Below are 18,459 nucleotides of genomic sequence, written 5' to 3' on the forward strand. Positions count from 1 at the left end.
GCCATTCTTACTGGTGTGAGGTGGTATCTCAATATAGTTTCGATTTGAATCTTCCTGATGGCTAGTGATGGTGAACATTTCTTCATGTGTCTGTTAGCCATTTGTATGTCTTCATTGGAGAAGTGTCTGTTCATGTCTTCTGCTCATTTTTTTATATGATAGTCTGTTTTTTATGTGTTGAGTTTGAGGCGTTCTTTATAGTTCCTGTATATTAGCCTTTTGCCTGTTTTGTCATTTGTGAATATCTTCTCCCATCCCTTGGGTTGCCTCTTTGTTTTGTTGACTGTTTCCTTTGCTGTGCAGAAGCTTTTGATCTTTATGAAGCCCCCAAAATTCATTTTCACTTTTGTTTCCTTTGCCTTTGGAGACTTATCTTGTAAGAAGTTGCAACACCTTAGCTTTTAAATTGAGCAGCAGGTTCACCAAAATTTAATGTATTATTAAAAGTATGTAATTAAAAAAATGAGGAATAAGAGCACCCTGTGTGAACTAATGATGAGTACCTCATAGACTGAGACTATTGATCCAATTCTGGATACCAGAGAGTAAAACAACAATAATAAAAGATAGGCCATATACTGTTTGTATCTATCTACACTTTTATGTGTTTCATGTGGTAATATTTGTGAGATTCATTCAAGTCAATATATGAAGCTATTTATTCACTCTTACCCCCACTTCCCCTACCAGACTAGGCCTTCTCTAAAATCCCCCAGAGTGCTAAGTATTCAACCATTTCCATGTAATCCTTCCTGTCCAGCAGCCTGTGGTCACCTTGGTACTCTTACCACTCATCCCAATTCTGATATGCAGGCTCCTTATCCTGCTTGAATTCCCAAGTTTGCCCAAGACAAACATCTAACTTATTTCATAGTTCTGGAGGGCTTGCAAATATTTTAGAAAAGAAAAGTCCCATGCTAGGAATGCTTGTGTGGTTTACTACATCCTGCTTCCCATATATGCATCTTATAAACACATACAAGGATTGATGCTGTGGTCTGAGACAGAGTCCTTGGTTGTAGGACAAAGGCTTTCTCTAAGAGCATCTAACCAAGGTATCAATGTCATACTGCTAAACTAACCTGCCTAAATTTGACCAAACCAACCCCTTATGGTGCTCCAAAACAATGGCAGCCTTAGCGTCCTGCTGTGCCCATGAGCCAACTCTCCTGGTACCTACTGTCCACATACCTTCAGTAAAAAGCCTTTTCTTCCTTCTCACCTAGGACCTGATCCGAAGAGATATCCTGTACTACAAAGGCCGCATTGACATGGATAAATATGAAGTAGTTGACATTGAAGATGGCAGAGATGATGACTTTAATGTCAGCATGAAAAATGCCTTCAAGCTTCACAACAAGGAGACTGAGGAGATACATCTATTCTTTGCCAAAAAGCTGGAGGAGAAAATACGCTGGCTCAGAGCTTTCAGAGAAGAGAGGAAAATGGTACAGGAAGATGAAAAAATCGGTAAGTGACCTGAGAAGAGAAAGAAGAATATAGCTATGAAGAGCATAGAGGATTTGAATTGGTTTTCATTTTTCTAGAAGCAGAGGGAAGATTTCTGTTGCAAACTGACCTAATCTATTTTGGTGGTCTCCTATTATTAGGTCCTTTTTGCCAGTTATCAGTTTCTATTAGTCAGAGTTAAGTGAGAGTTATAATTTGCCTCCATCACAGTCTCATACCTAGATAAGACTATTACAATGGAGGCAAACCTCAGTCTCAATTCTCCCAAACATAAAAACATTTATTAGCAAATAAACACAAAAGAAGTCATACAACATGTTCTGTAATCTCAGTGAAGTCCCATTTTTGTTCTTAGATACATGGCAGCATCTTCTGTGAAGAGGTTAGTCAAGGACGAGCTGGTGATATTATAGCAACAGGCTTCAACTAACTTTCTACTTAGAGTCTGGTGACAAAATCCTCTGATGGAGGACAAGACGTCATACCTATTTTAAATCTTGAGCTTAAGGCTTCCTTCTAAAGGGTAAAAGCTATAGGGTTCACTAGATTTTTATACCCAGGTCTTGTGAGGGCCAAGTACTGTAAGACATTTGTGGCTAGTACACATCTTGAAAAACATTCATTTTACCAATGAAAATTCATTTTTAACATGTGTTAGGCTAATTAGGCCTCCTGTATTAAAGTGACTGAACTGCTGGAAATAGTTGTGTCTGGAACAAAGACTTCTGAGTATTTACTGTGTTAACAAATTACCTCTTGAGTGTGTATGCCTGATTAAGGTGCTTCAGATGTTAACTAAATGCCCCTAGAGCACAGACTAAAATTAATGTGCATGTATATATCACACTCTCTGTATAAAAGCATTTTAAAATAAATTGTAGAAAATATAGCTGGGTATAAAACCATGATCACTTGCATGATTCTGTTACACTAAACCATACATTTTTTTTTTTTTTTGCTTTAAATAGGTTGTTCCCCTTTTTCCGAGGGTACATAACTAGTAGAAGGATTTTTCATGCTGCTTTCCAACTGTGGGATTTAGGTGCCATTGACTATAGCTCTGTGGTTTACAAAATTCTATGTGGTCTCTTGCTCATGGTCCTGCCATTCTAGCATAAAAATACCAAACTGGGGGCACCTGGGTGGCTCAGTGGGTTAAGCCGCTGCCTCCGGCTCAGGTCATGATCTCAGGGTTCTGGGATCGAGTCCCGCATCGGGCTCTCTGCTCAGCGGGGAGCCTGCTTCCTCCTCTCTCTCTCTCTGACTGCCTCTATGCCTACTTGTGATCTCCCTCTGTCAAATAAATAAATAAAATCTTAAAAAAAAAAACCAAACAGCCAAGCTTTGTAATTCCTTGAGAAGACACAGTTTCTATTTTTGCCCCACTCTTAATGAGAGTAGGTTTTTTAAAAATTTTATTGTGCATGTTAGTCACCATACAATATATCATTAGTTTTTGATGTAGTATTCCAAGACTCCTTGTTTGCATGACACCCAGTGCTCCATGCAACATGTGCCCTCCTTAATACCCACCACCAGACTTACCCATCCCTCACTCCCTCCCCTCTAAAACTCTCAGTTTGTTTCTCAGAGTCCACAGTCTCTCATGGTTCATTTCCCCCTCTTATTTCCCCCCTTCACTTTTCCTTTCCTTCTCCTAATGTCCTCCATGTTATTCCTTATGTTCCACAAGTAACTGAAACCATATATGATAATTGACTTTCTCTGCTTGACTTATTTCACTTAGCATAATCTCCTGCAGTCCACCCATGTTGATGCAAAAGTTGGATAGGATTTTATATTTAAACACTTATATGCTCGAGCTGGTAGAAACTGCTTCTAGAAAAATGGGTCTACCCATTGAGTTCTGGTGCAAATGGATTCTTCTCTCCTTCAGTGTTGAGGATTTAAATGGTTCAGAGATAAGGAAGGATGATCAGAAAGACACTACTTAATCTAATCCTAGTTCTCTCCTCAAGTTTGGGTAGAGTGCACATTAATAATTCATTTTGAGGGGCGCCTGGGTGGCTCAGTGGGTTAAAGCCTCTGCCTTTGGCTCAGGTCATGATCCCAAGGTTCTGGGATCAAGCCTCGCATCGGGCTGTCTGCTCAGCAGGGAGCCTGCTTCCTCCTCCTCTCTCTCTGCCTGCCTCTCTGCCTACCTTTGATCTCTGCCTGTCAAATAAATAAAGTCTTTAAAAAAATAATTCATTTAGAGTCCCACTGAAGCCAGATAGCTTTTAACTTATGAGCGTTGTAATGGGACATGATGTAGAGTCATACAGAAATACTATTGGACTGTTTCAGTGGCAGGCAGCAGCAGCCTCAGATACCATCTGGTTTGTTAAACCTATTAAAGGAGTTGTCTTAGTGTGCTTTATATAGACCCTAGGTCAACTCGAAGATCCCCACCATTCTGTCTGGTTCCATTGTGGTATTTCCCACACAATGCCCTAATAACCTGTAACTTTAAGAATCTGCTTCTAGGGGGTGGGATTATGGACATTGGGGAGGGTATGTGCTTTGGTGAGTGCTGTGAAGTGTGTAAACCTGGTGATTCACAGACCTGTACCCCTGGGGATAAAAATACATGTTTATAAAAAATTAAAAATCAATCAATCAATCAATAAATAAATAAAATCACAATGGGATACTGCTGAAAAAAGAAAAAAAAGAATCTGCTTCTAATAAAAAAGCCTCCAGAAAGTATTTTTTTAAATATTTTTTCAAGTTTTAATTTAAATTCCAGATAGTTAACATAAAGTACAATGTTAATTTCAGGTGTACAATTTAGTGATTCTGCACCTACACACAGCACCATATGCTTGTTATAAAAACTGTACTCCTTAATTCCCATCACCTCTTTAACCCCTCCACCAGACCACCACCCTTCTGATAACAATTTCTTTGATCTCTATATTTTAAAAATCTCTTTCTGGTTTCCTTCTCTCTTTTGTCCCCCCTATTCTCATTTTTTTCTTAAATTCAACATATGAATTAAATAATATGTTATTTGTCTTTCTCTGATTTATTTAGCTCAGTATAATACACTCAAGCTCCTTCCACGATGTAGTACACACACACACACACACACACACAGGAATATTGCTTAACCATAAAAAATAACAAAAACTTGCCATTTGCAATGACATGGATGGAGCTACAGAAATTACTTTCTGACAAACCTATATTATCTTTTTCTAAAACATTCTTTTTTCTAATTACAATGATACCACTTTTGTTGTAGGCAATTTTGGGGAAAAACACAGAAAAATAGAAAATTAAAAATCACATTAAAACATTCTACCCAGAAAGAGATAACTTTTGTAAATATTTGATATATTTCTTTCCTGTTCTATTGTGTGTAAATAAAATACTAGGGCTAAGATGGCTGAATCTTTTTTTTATGTCTCCCCAAACTCTACCTCTCCATGATGAACAGTTCTAATTTTATATCCTCATTTTACATTTAATATCATATAATTAGCATTTCTCTAAATCATTTGTTTTTTAAATTTGTGTTATTTTATTTAAAGTCAATTAACATATAGTATATTATTAGTTTCAGAGGTAGAGTTCAGTGATTCATCAGTGAGATATAACACTAACTGCTAATTATACCACATGCCCTCCTTAATGCCCATCACCAAGTTACCCCATCCCCCCATCTTCCTCCCTTCCAGCCAACTCAGATTGTTTCTTATAGTTAAAGGTCTCTTATGGTTTTTCTCTCTCTCTAATTTTATCTTACTTTATGTTTCCCTCCCTACCCCTATGTTCATATGTTTTGTTTCTTAAATTTTACATATGAGTGAAATTATATGGTATTAGCCTTTCTCTGACTTATTTCACCCACAATAATACCCTCTATTTCCATATATATATATACACACACACACACATACATACACATATACATACATACATACATACATACCACACCTTCTTTATTGATTCATCTATTGGTGGACATATGGGCTCTTTCCATAGTTTAGCTATTGTGGACATTGCTGCTATAAAGATTGAGGTGCCTCTTCAGGTCACTATGTTTATATCTTTTGGATAAATACCTAGTAGTGCAGTTGCTGGGTTGTGGGTAGCTCTATTTTTAACTTCTTGAGGAACTTCCCAGAATGTCTGTACCAGCTTGCATTCCCACCAACAGTGTAAGAAGGTTCACCTTTCTCCACATCCTTGCCAACATCCTTGTTTCCTCATAAGTTAATTTTACCAGTCTGACTGGTGTGAGATGGGATCTCATTGTAGCTTTGATTTGTATTTCCCTGATGCCAAGGGATTTGCAACATTTTTTCATGTGTCTGTTGGCCATTTTTATGTCTTATTTGGAGATGTATCTGCTCATGTCTTCTGCCCATTTCTTGACTAGATTTTTTTCTTTTCTGGGTGTTGAGTTTAATAACTTCCTTATGAAACTTGGATACAAACCCTTTATCTGATAAGACATTTGCAAATATCTTCTCCTTTCTGTAGGTTGTCTTTTCGCTTTGTTGATTGTTTCTTTTGCTGTGCAGAAGTTTTTTTATCTTGATGAAGTCCAAAAAGTTTATTATTGCTTTTGTCTCCCTTGCCTTTGAAGACATCTTGAGCAAGAAGTTGCTGTGGCCAAGATCAAAGAAGTGTTCTCTACGATTTTGATGGATTCCTGTCTCACATTTAAGTCATTCATCCATTTTGAGTTTGTTTTTGTGTATGGTGTAAGAAAATTATCTAGTTTCTTCTGCATATGGCTGTCCAATTGTCCCAATACCATTTGTTGAAGGAACGTTTTTCCATTCCATGGTCTTTCCTGCTTTTTTTTTTTTTAAAGATTTAATTTATTTATTTGACAGAGAGAGATCACAAGTAGTCAGAGAGGCAGGCAGAGAGAGAAGGAGGAAGCAGGCTCCCCAGTGAGCAGAGAACCCAATGCGGGACTCGATCCCAGGACCCTGAGATCATGACCTGAGCCGAAGGCAGCGGCTTAACCCACTGAGCCACCCAGACACCCGGTCTTTCCTGCTTTGTTAAAGATTAGTTGATCATATAGTTGAAGCTCCATTTCTGGGTTCTGGGTTCTGTTCCGTAGATCTTGTGTCTGTTTTTGTGCTGGTACCATACTGCCTTGATGATTACAGCTTTATAATATAGCATGAAGCCTGGAATTTGATGCCACCAGGTTTAATTTTATTTTTCAACATTCCTTTGGCTATTTGGAGTCTTTTCTGGTTACATACAATGTTTAGGATTGTTTGTTCCAACTTTATGAAAATTGTTGATGGTATTTTGATAGGGACTCATTGAATGTGTGATTGCTTTAGGTAGCATAGGCATTTCAACAGTATTTATTCTTCTAATTCATGAGCAATAAATGTTATTCCATTTCTTTGTGTCTACCTCAATTTCTTTCCTAAGTGTTCTATAGTTTTCAGAGTACACATCTTTATCTCTTTGGTTAGGTTTATTCCCAGGTATCTTATGAGTTTTAGTGCAATTGTAAATGGGATCAATTCCTTAATTTCTCTTTCTTCTGAAAAATGAGAATTACGGAACAATGTCCCTGACAAACATGGATGCCAAAATTCTCACCATGATAGTAGCCAGTAGGATCCAACAATACATAAAAAGGATTATTCACCGTGACTAAGTGGGATTTATTCCTGGGTTTCAAGTGTGGCTCAACATCTGCATATCAGTGTGATATACCACATTAATAAAAGTGAGGACAAGAACCATATGCTCTTCTCAATTGATGCAGAAAATGCATTTGGCAAAATACAGTATACTTTCTTGATTAAAACTCTCTGCAGTATAGGGATAGAGGGAACATACCTCAATATCATAAAAGCCATATATGAAGAAAAGTGAATATCATCCTCATTGGGGAAAGATGGAGAGCTTTTCCCCTAAGGTCAGTAACATGACAGGGATGCCCAATCTCAGCACTGCTATTCAGCATAGTACTGGAAGTCCTAACCTCAGGAACCAGGCAACATAAAGAAATAAAAGGCATCCAAATTGGCAAAGAATAAGTAAAACTTTCATTTTTTACAGATGACATGATACTCTTATGTAGAAAACCCAAAAGATTCCACCAAAAAATTGTTAGAACTCATACAGGAATTCAGCAAAGGGGCAGGTTATGAAATCATTGTACAGATATCAGTTGCATTTCTATGCCATAAATCAGTAAGTATTTTTTTTAAGATTATGTTTAGTTAACCACCTTATATTACATCACTGGTTTTAGATGTATCTTCAATGATTCATTAGTTGCAAAAAACACCAGTACCCACACCAACACATGCCCTCATTAATACCCATGACCTAGATACCCCATCACCCCATACCCGTCCTCCTCTGAAACCCTCAGTTTATTTCCCAGAGTCCATATTCTCTCATGGTTTGTTTCCCCATCTGACTGCCCCCCTTCAGGTTTCCCTCCCTGCCTGTATGATTTTCTGTTATTTCTAAGGTTCCACATATGGGTAAAACTATATGATAATTGTCTTTCTCCACTTAACTTATTTCACTTAGCATAATCCCCTCCAGTTCCATTGATGTTGATATGAATAGTAGGTATTCATCCTTTCTCATGGCTGATAAATATTCCACTGTATATATATACCCCATCTTCTTTTATCCATTCCCCTTTGGAAGAACATCTCAGCTCCTTCCACATTTTGCCTATTCTGTACACGCTGCTATGAGCATTGGGGTGAAGATACCCCTTCTTTCCACTACATCTGTATCTTTGGGTTAAATACCTAGTAGTGCAATTTTTGAGTCATGGGGTAGCTGTATATTTAACATCTTGAGGAACCTCTATACTGTTTTTCAGAGTGGCGGGACCACTTTGCATTCCCATCAATAGTGTAAGAGCGTTCCCATTTCTCCACCTTCTGGCCAGTGTTTGTTGTTTCCTGCCTTGTTACTTTTTGCCATTCTAGGTGGTGTAAGGTGGTGTCTCATTGTAGTTTTAATTTTAATTTCCCTGATGGCTAGTGATGTTGAACAGAACATGTGTCTGTTAGCCATTTGTATGTCTTCCTTGGAGAAGTGTCTGTTCATGTCTTCTGCCTATTTTTTCTTGATTTGTGTGTATGTGTGTGTGTGTGTGTGTGTATGTGTGTGTGTTGAGTTTGAGAAGTTCTTTATAGATCTTGAATACCAGCACCCTTTATTTATTGTTTTTTATTATGTTATGTTAGTCACTATGTAGTATGTCATTCGTTTTTGATGTAGTGTTCCAAGAGTCATTGTTTACATGTAACACCCAGTGCTCCATGCAAAACATGCTCTCCTTAATACCCATCACTGGGCCAAACCATCCCCTGATCCCCTCCTTGCTAAAACTGTCAGTTTGTTTCTCAGAGTCCATAGTCTCTCAATATTCATCTCCCCCTCTAATTCCCCCCTTTCATTCTTCCCTTCCTTCACCTAATATCCTCCATGCCGTTCCTTGTGTTCCATGAGTAAGTGAAACCATAAGATCATTGACTTTCTGTACTTATTTCATTCAGCATAATTTCTCCAGTCCCATCCATGTTGATGCAAAAATTGAGTATTGATCCTTTCTGATGACTGAGTAATATTCCATTGTATATATGGACCACATCTTCTTTATCCATTCATCTACCGAAGGGCATCTCGGCTCCATCCACAGATGGGCTATTATGAGCATTGCTGCTATGAACATTGAGGTGCATATGGCCATTCTTTTCACTACATCTGTATCTTTGGGATAGCTTTTATCTTGTTGAAGTCCTGAAAGTTCATTTTTGCTTTGTTTCCCTTGCCTTTGTAGATGTGTCTTGAAAGAAGTTGCTGTGCCCAATGTCAAAAATGTTACTGCCTGAGTTCTCCTCTAGGATTTTGATGTATACCTGTATTACGTTGAGTTTATCTTTGTGTATGGTATAAGAGAATTGATCCTGGGAGGGGTCCTCTCTGCCTCTTGGAGAGAAATTCTTGTTTCCTTCCCCAGAATTCTTCCTTCCTTCCTTCTGTATATAGCTGTCCAATTTTCCCAGCACCATTTATTGAAGAGACTGTGTTTTTTCAATGAGATATTTTTTCCTGCCCTGTCAAAGATTAGTTGACCATAGAGTTGAGGGTCCATATCTGGGCTCTCTATTCTGTTCCGTTGATCTATGTGTGTGTTTTTGTACCAGTACCATGCTGTCTTGGTGATCACAACTTTGTAAGATAGCTTGAGATCAGGCAACATGGTGCTCCCAGCTTTGTTTTTCTTTTTCAACATTTCCTTGGCGATTTGGGGTCTTTTCTGCTTCCACACAAATTTTAGGATTGTTTATTCCAGCTCTTTGAAAAATGTTATTGATATTTTGATTTGGATGGCACTGAAAGTGTAGATTGCTCTGGGCAGCATAGTTAACAATATTTGCTCTTCTGATTCATGAGCATTGGAAGTTTTTCCATCTCTTTGTGCCTTCCTCAATTTCTTTCATAAGTGTTCTATAGTTTACCTCTTTGTTTAGGTTTATTGCTAAGTATCCTATGGTTTTTGGTGCTCTTGTAAATGGAAGTATTCCTTAATTACTTTCTACACTTATAGTATTAATGTATTGAAAAGTAACTGATTTCTGTGCATTGATTTTTGTATCCCACCATATTGCTGAATTGCTATATGAGTTCTAGTAATTTGTGGTGGAGTCTGTTGGGTTTTCCATATAAAGTATGGTGTCATCTGTGAAAAGAGATTTTTGACTTGTTCTTTGCCAATTTGAATGACTTTTATTTCTTTTGGTGTTTGGTTGTTAATTCTAGGACTTCTAGAACTATGTTGAGCAATAGTGGTGAGAGTTGGCATCTCTGTCATGTTCCTGACCTTAAGGGAAAAGTTCTCTGCTTTTCCCATTGAGAATGATGTTCAGTGTGGGCTTTTCATACAAGGTTTTTATGAAATTGACCAATGTTACCCCAACCCTACATTCTCAAGGGTTTTAATCCAAAAAGAAGGCTACATTTTGTCAAATCCTTTTGATACATCATTTGAAAGGATCATATGGTTCTTGTCTTTTGTTTTATTAATGTGCTCTATCACGTTGATTGATCTGTGAATGTTGAACCACACTTGCATCCCAAAACCTGTAGGTTTTGGACCAATGTGTTTTCATTCTCATTGATTTCCATGAATTATTTAAGTTCTTCTTTAGTTTTCTGGTTGATTCATTCATTCCTTAGCATAATTCTCTTTAACTTCCACATGTTTGAATTCCTTCCAATTTTTTTCTTGTGACTGAGTTCTAGTTTCAAAGCATTGTGACCTGATAACATTCGAGGAATAATCTCAGTCTTTTGGTATCAATTGAGACCTGATTTGTGAACTGTTATGTGGTCTATTCTGGGGGAAGTTCCTTGTGCGTTCAAGAGAAATGAGTATTCTGTTGCTTTAGGGTGGAATGTTCTATATTTATCTATGAAATCCATCTGGTCCAATGTGTCATTCAAAGCCTTGTTTCTTTGTTGAAATTCTGTTGGATGATCTATCCATTGCTGAGAGTGGAGTGTTGAGTTCTCCTATTAATGTATTATTATCAATATGATTCTTTATTTTGGTTAACAGTTGGCTTAATTAGTTGGCTGCTCCCACGTTGGGGGCATAGATATTTATGATTGTTAGATTTTCTTGTTAGGTAGACCCTTTAAATAGAAGATATAATGTCCCTCTACATCTCTTTTTATTTTAAATTTTTTATTTTTTATAAACATATAATATAATTTTATCCCCAGGGGTACAGATCTGTGAATCGCCAGGTTTACACACTTCACAGCACTCAACAGCACATACCCTCCCCAATAAATGAAACAAGATGGGATTGGGAGGGAGACAACCCCTCTACATCTCTTACCACAGTCTTTGGTTTAAAATCTAATTTGTCTGATATGAGAATTGCTACCTCAGCTTTCTTTTGAGGTCTCTTGGCATGATAAATCATTCTCCATTCCCGCACTTTCAATCTGGAGGTGATTTAGTTTCAAAATTAGTCTTACAAACAGCATATGAATGCATGCTGTCTTTTTATCCAGTTTGCAACCCTGTGCCATTTCATGGGAGCATTTAGGCCATTCACATTGAGGGTAACTATTGAAAGATACTAGCTTACTGCCATCATATTGTCTGTAATGTTCCTGTTTCTATAGATTGTCTCTGTAAATTTCTGGTCTATATTACTCCTGGGGTGTTTCTTTTATAGAACCCCACTCAAAATTTCTGGTAGGGCTTGGTTGGTGGTCACATATTCTTTAGATTCTGCTGTTCCTAGGATCTCTTTGTCTCTCTGTACATTCTGAGTGACAGCCTTATGGAATAAAGTATTCTTGGCTATATGTTCTTCTCATTTAGTACCCTGAATATGTCTTGCCAGCCCTTTCTGGCTTACCAGGTCTCTGTGGACAGTTCTGATATTATTCTGATATTCCTCCCTGTACCTAAGACATCTCTTTCCCCTAACTGCTCCGAGCATAGCTTCCTTGGCTCTAAGATTTGCAACTTTCACTATTATATGCCGGGGTGTTGGTCTATTTTTATTGATCTTGGGAGGGGTCCTCTCTGCCTCTTGGACACAAATTCTTGTTTTGTTCCCCAGATTAGGGAAGTTCTCAGCTGTGATTTTCTCAAATATACCTTCTAGTCTTCTCTCGCCACCCCCTCAGGAATTCCAATAATTCTGACATAGGATCATTTCATAGCACTATTGATCTCTCTAAGTCTGATCTCATGGACTTCTGGCTGCTTATCCCTATTCTCCTTGGCTTCCTTCCTTCCTGTCAGCCAATCCTCTAGATTACTATTTTGTTATTCTGCCTCATTTACCCTGCCTGTTAGAATATCCAGTTTAGGGTACATCACATTCATAGCATTTTTAAGTTTGGCCAGATTAGATCTCATATCTGCCCTTATAGATTTTATATTGTTGCTAATGCTTTTTGCAAGCCTCGCTATTGACTTCATAATTGCTACCCTGAAATCTATCTCTAATATTTTGCTTATGTCCATATCCATTATATACGTGGCAGAGACCATTGTCTCTGGTTCTTTTCTTTGTTGGGAGTTTCTCCTCCTAGTCATTGTTTTGAGGGTTGGTTGAAGGAATGTACAGACCCCAAAATATCAACCGTGACCCAAGCTAAATGCACCCTAGGAAAATATGGAGTGGTCAGAAGCCACCACCAGAAAAATAACCAAAATGAAAAACAAGAATAATATTTATAAAATTTAAAAAAATTAAAAAGGGGGTGAGAGGAAGGGGGCATATAATCTCTCAGTGTGGACAAATTTGGATGTTTCAGTTTTTCCTGAGTGTATTTTGGTCTGTTTGTTAGAGAACATTACTTCCTAAAATTATAAGTAAAATATAATGTGTGTGTGTATGGACACATATATATGTGTATATATGTATATATGTGTATTTATATGTATTTATATACATATATGTGTGTGTATGTATATATACATACACACAAACACACACATATATATATACATATATATGTATACATATATAAGTACTGAGTAAGGGAATAAAGGACTATAATGAAACATATATCTATAAAAATATAGGTGTAAAAAAGTACAAGTTAAAAGGCTACTATGAAATCTAAGTTGATATCTTCAATATTGATATCTTAAATATCTAGTTTAAATAAGAACAAGGTAAAAAGAAAAAAAAAACAGAAGAAGCATAAGTGAAAGAATAAAAAGTAAAAGAGAGTTGTATCTGAAAAATAAACAAGCTGTGAGGAAATGCCTAGAGCTCAATATACTATTTTCCCCTGGTGTTGGGATTTTACAGTCTTATGGGGAACACAAAGTTGTGGTCCTCTTGTTCTTCCAGCCTGTTTTCTTAGGGAGGGTCCTACCACACTGTTTCTCAGACAACCCTGCTTGGGCAGATTTGCACTGCTCCCTTTGGGGAAATGCTGGTCTCAGTGGAAACCCATTTTTTTGAGCTTTTGTTCTCTGGCAGCTTTCTGCACCTCTTCCAAGGGTCAGAGCAAAAATGGCCACACCCAAACATCTGTCCTAGAGCAGAGAATTTGATGTCTGCTCTCTTCACTAAACCCTCCAGAACACAGTTTCCGTTTCTGCTGTCTCTGATGGTGTGCACCCACCGTGACTCTCTCAGAGGGCATTCCAGGTGCCCTGGCATGCCCCTGCCTTTTGTGCTTCTAAAACTAGGAGCAACCATGCACAACCCACAGCTCCTGGATCATGTCTGGGTGCCACTCTAAAGCCCTTTCCTGGCTGCTACTGTTCTGTGATTTTTTTCCGTCCCTGGCACAGGAGGCTTTTGCACTCTGGTATTACATAAATTTCCAGGAACCAGCTTATGGAGGCTCCCTCCCCCTTCTGTTTATCTTCTGATATCTTCCCGCAGATTCACAACTCTGCCCTTTCTACCTGGTGACAGGCAGTGTTTTTCTGATTATAGAGACCCAGATATATATTCTTACCTCTCAGGCTTATTTTGTAGGTGTTCAGAATGATTTGTTAGATATCTAGCTAAATACAGAGGGTTGGTTGGAAACGGGGTCCCCTACTCCTCTGCCATCTTGCCTCTCCTGAGATTAATATTTTTAATTATTATTTTTATGGCTGTCATATGCATTTACCATAGTGTTTTGTTTTGCTTTTTATTTTTTCTCTTTTAATGATAAAATGAATACATGGCCTTAATAACCATTTAAACAGATACCAAAGTCTAATAAAGTTTAACATTATTTTCCCTTCTCTGTCACTCCTATGCTCTGTGAGATAATCAGTATAATTGTGGTATGCCTATTTCCATACTTATGTTCATATAAGCATATATACAGATAAGGCTTTTTAAAAACTTTTTTACTTATAAAATTATAGCAAACATATTACTCTATAACTTGTTTTTTTTTAATTTAATTTATCACAAATAACTCTCTAGATGAGGAATATAGAATCTAACTATAATTCCTTCTGTCAATCAGGGTTCAACCAGAGAAGCATAACTCATAGACAACGTATTATTAAGAGATTTATTCTAGGAATTGGCTTATGTGATTACAAAACCTGGCTAATTAACTCCAATATCTATGGAGCAGGCAGTCAAATGCAAGATCAAGGGCAGGCTCAAACTTATGGGCATAGTCCAAAGCTGTCATCTATAGGCAGGAGGGTCATGAGACGGTTGAGACTCTGCATACATGGGCTTAAGCTGAGAGAGAATTTCTTCTCCTTTGTGGGGAAACCTCTACCCTGTTTTATTATGTGATAAAAACACCGTGAACTCTATACTTTTAACACATTTTTAAGTGCATAATATAGTAATATGAATCATAGGCTCAGTGTTATACAGCAGATCTACAGAACTTACTCATACCTTGTATAAATGGAACTAGAGAGTTTTGATAGGATTGCTTTGAATTTGTAGATAAACTTCACCAGAATGGATATTTTAACAATATTAAGTCTTCCAGTACAAAAACAAAGAAGCAAAACAAAACAAAACAAAAAAAACAACAAAAAACTAAAGACCCAGCAATTGCACTACTGGGTATTTACCCTAAAGATACAAACATAGTGATCTGAAGGGGCACGTGCACCCGAATGTTTATAGCAGCAATGTCCACAATAGCCTAACTATGGAAAGAACTAGATGTCCATCAACAGATGAATGGATAAAGAAGATGTGTTATATATGCACAATGGAATACTATGCAGCCATCAAAAGAAATGAAATCTTGCCATTTGTGACAACGTGGATGGAACTAGAGCGTATCATGCTTAGCGAAATAAGTCAATCGGAGAAAGACAGCTATCATATGATCTCCCTAATAGGAGGAAGTGGTGATGCAACATGGGGGCTTAAGTGGATAGTAGAAGAATAAATGAAACACGATGGGATTGGGAGGGAGACAAACCATAAGTGACTCTTAATCTCACAAAACAAACTGAGGGTTGCTTGGGGGGAGGGGGGTTGGGAGAAGTGGGGTGGGGTTATGGACATTGGGGAGGGTATGTGCTGTGAAGTGTGTAAACCTGGCGATTCACACACCTGTACCCCTGGGGATAAAAATATATTATATGTTTATAAAAAATAAAAAATTAAATATTAAAAAAAAACTAAAGACCAGTATCACTAATGAACACATGAAACTATCTTTGATAAGACAGCAACAGGGGCGACTGGGTGGCTCAGCGGGTAAAGGCCTCTGCCTTCGGCTCAGGTCATGATCCCAGCATCCTGGGATTAAGCCCCACATCGGGCTCTCTGCACAGCTGGGAGCCTGCTTCCCTTCCTCTCTCTCTGCCTTCCTCTCTGTCTACTTGTGATCTCTGTCAAATAAATAAATAAAATATTTAAAAAAAAAACAAGCAGAATTCAGCAGCACCATGAAAGATCATACACCATGACCAAGTCATATTTGTCCCTGGGATGCAATGATGGCTTAACATGCAAATCTATTAATGTGATAAAATTAAATGAAAGGTAGAAATCACATCATCATAGCTATAAATGCAGAAAAAATGATTTGACATAAGTTATCATTTTTTCCTGATAAAAAACTCACATTAAAGTCTGTATAGAAGGAATTTACGTGGACATAATAAAGGTCTATGGAAAGGCCTACAGCTAACATCATACTCATGGGGGAATAACTAAAAGCTTTTTCTCATAGATCAATGACAAGAAAAGGATGCCCATTTTCACCACTTCTATTCAACATAATAGTGGAAGTCCTAGCGAGGGAAAATTAAGCAAGAAAAAATAAATAAATCAAAGGCATCCAAATGGGAAAGGAAGAAGTAAAATTATTTCTGTTTGTAGATGCTATTATTTTATATATAGAAATCCTTTAAGACTCCACAGGGAAAAAAAAAAGGCTTTTTTATCTAATAAATGAATTCAGTAGAGTTGAAGGGTACAAAATCAACATACAAAAATCAGTTGTGTTTCTATAAACTAACAATGAACTATGTGAAGAAGAAATGAAGCAAACAGTATCAATTATAATCACATCAAGATGGATGTGATTATACTTAGGAATAAACCAAGGAGGTAAGAGACCATACACCAAAAATATAAAATCTTGCTGAAAGAAATTAAAGAACACATAAATAAACAGACAATATTGTTAAAATATCCATTTTACCCAATGTTAGCTCTAAATTTAATGTGAACTTATCAAAATTCTAATGGTATTTTTTACCAAAATGGAATTAACAATCCTAAAATTCATGTGGAACCACAAAAGACCCATCATAGCTAAAGATATTTGAGAAAGGAGAACAAAGCTGAAGGTATCATGTGAAAATATATTACAAATCTACATGAATTAAAACACTGTGGTACTGACATAAATATAGGATATAGACCAATGGAATAAGATAGAGAGCTTTGAAATAAACCCACACATATACAGTTAATGTATTTTTGGCAATAGTACCAAGAATACACAATTGGGAAAGGAGTTTTCTTCAATAAATGTTGCTGGGAAAACTGGACATCCACATGCAAAAAAATGAAGTTGATTTCCTACCTTATACCATACATGAAAACTAACTCAAAATGTGTCAAAGACATGATTGTATGACCCAAAACTGTGAAACTCCTAGAAGAAAACATAGGGAAAGAGCTTCTTGGCATTGATCTTGGTAATGATTTTTTTTTGGATACGATACCAGAAGCACAGTCAACAAAACAAAACTACAGAAAAATAAAATGCTTTTGCACAGCAAAGGAACAGAATGATAAGGCAACCTATGGCATGTGAAATCTTTGCAAATTATATGTTTGATAGAAGGTTAATTTCCAAAATATATAAGGAACTCTTACAACTCAGTAGCAAAATATCAAATAACTTAATTTTAAAAATGGACAAAGGACTTAAATAGACATTTCTGTTACTTCATTAATTTTTGCTATTGATTTTTTCTTCCTTTTGAGACTTAAAAAAATCTCTTATTGTAATCTCTTATTTTTTGACTCATTATTGTTTATGTTTTTGCTTGTGGTTGAGAAATAGTTTTCCACTTCACACCAAACTTTATTCATCCATTCTTCATTTAACAATTTCTTAACTCATGGTCTCATTTTTTTTTGCCTCTGTTTACTATGAAATGCATTGCTATAGCTAAATATTTGTTCAAGCGCTCACCATTTATTTATTTATTTGTTTTTCAAGACTTTTGCTATATCTTGCCAAAATCACTCTTTCAGAAAAGTTGTACTAATTTTACATTTAAGAAAGGTCTATGTTTTTATAACAGAATCATGTATTTTTATGTTATAGGCTTTGAAATTTCTGAAAACCAGAAGAGGCAGGCTGCAATGACTGTGAGAAAAGTCCCTAAACAAAAAGGTAAAGCTGCCTATAACCACCACCACCCCAGCAGCCCCACTTACTCTCTTTGTGAGACTGGGAAGCCATAAACTATGTGATTTGCTTATCTGTAGGTTTGTTTCCAGGCTGACTTTCACTTACTGTGTTGGTGAGTGTTTGGGTTTCCAGGTGTCCCTGATAAGAGGTGGCAAATGGTCCTAAAGACATAAGTCTTAGGAGTAAATACTGTAAGGTAGTTAGGTCCAAAGATAGTTCTTTGGGTACAGGAAAAAATAGAATTTCTATTTCTTTTCCTTTTTACATAAGTAAAAGAGAGAGAAAAGCTAAACTTTATTCACAATTTAGAGACAGTCCATAATAATTATAAATTTTATTAATAAGTATATTGGGAATATGTATACGATTTTCTTTCATTTGCTTGTGGGCATTTTCAAGATTAGGAGTTTCAAATCAGGATGGAGAACTGCATACTGAACCAAGACAGAAGATTCAGATGTTCATTCTCTTTCTCTGAACCATAAACTAAAGTACTTTAAAAAAGGAAAATAGGGGCACCTGGGAGGCTCAGTCTGTTGATTGTCTTACTCTTGATTTTGGCTCAGGTCATGATCCTCAGGTCTTAAGATAGAGCCCCACATTGGGCTCCAT

The 18,459-nt window shown here is 36.9% G+C and overlaps 1 protein-coding gene across 9 annotated transcripts in view; it reads left to right on the forward strand.

Annotated features, from left to right (window-relative positions):
* ARHGEF9 (Cdc42 guanine nucleotide exchange factor 9) overlaps positions 1-18,459 on the forward strand; it is a 197,314-nt gene that overhangs the window by 159,868 nt on the left and 18,987 nt on the right. For all 9 annotated transcript variants that reach the window (XM_004781252.3, XM_045087793.1, XM_004781258.3 and 6 more), the window contains 2 exons: positions 1,227-1,470; positions 17,761-17,829. In XM_004781252.3, the coding sequence (XP_004781309.1) occupies positions 1,227-1,470; positions 17,761-17,829 (313 nt within the window). The remainder of the gene's footprint in view (positions 1-1,226; positions 1,471-17,760; positions 17,830-18,459) is intronic.

The sequence above is a fragment of the Mustela putorius genome, unplaced genomic scaffold, assembly GCF_011764305.1.
Source record: "Mustela putorius furo isolate JIRA1106 unplaced genomic scaffold, ASM1176430v1.1 tig00001472_pilon_pilon_pilon, whole genome shotgun sequence".
Taxonomy (NCBI): Eukaryota; Metazoa; Chordata; class Mammalia; order Carnivora; family Mustelidae; genus Mustela; species Mustela putorius.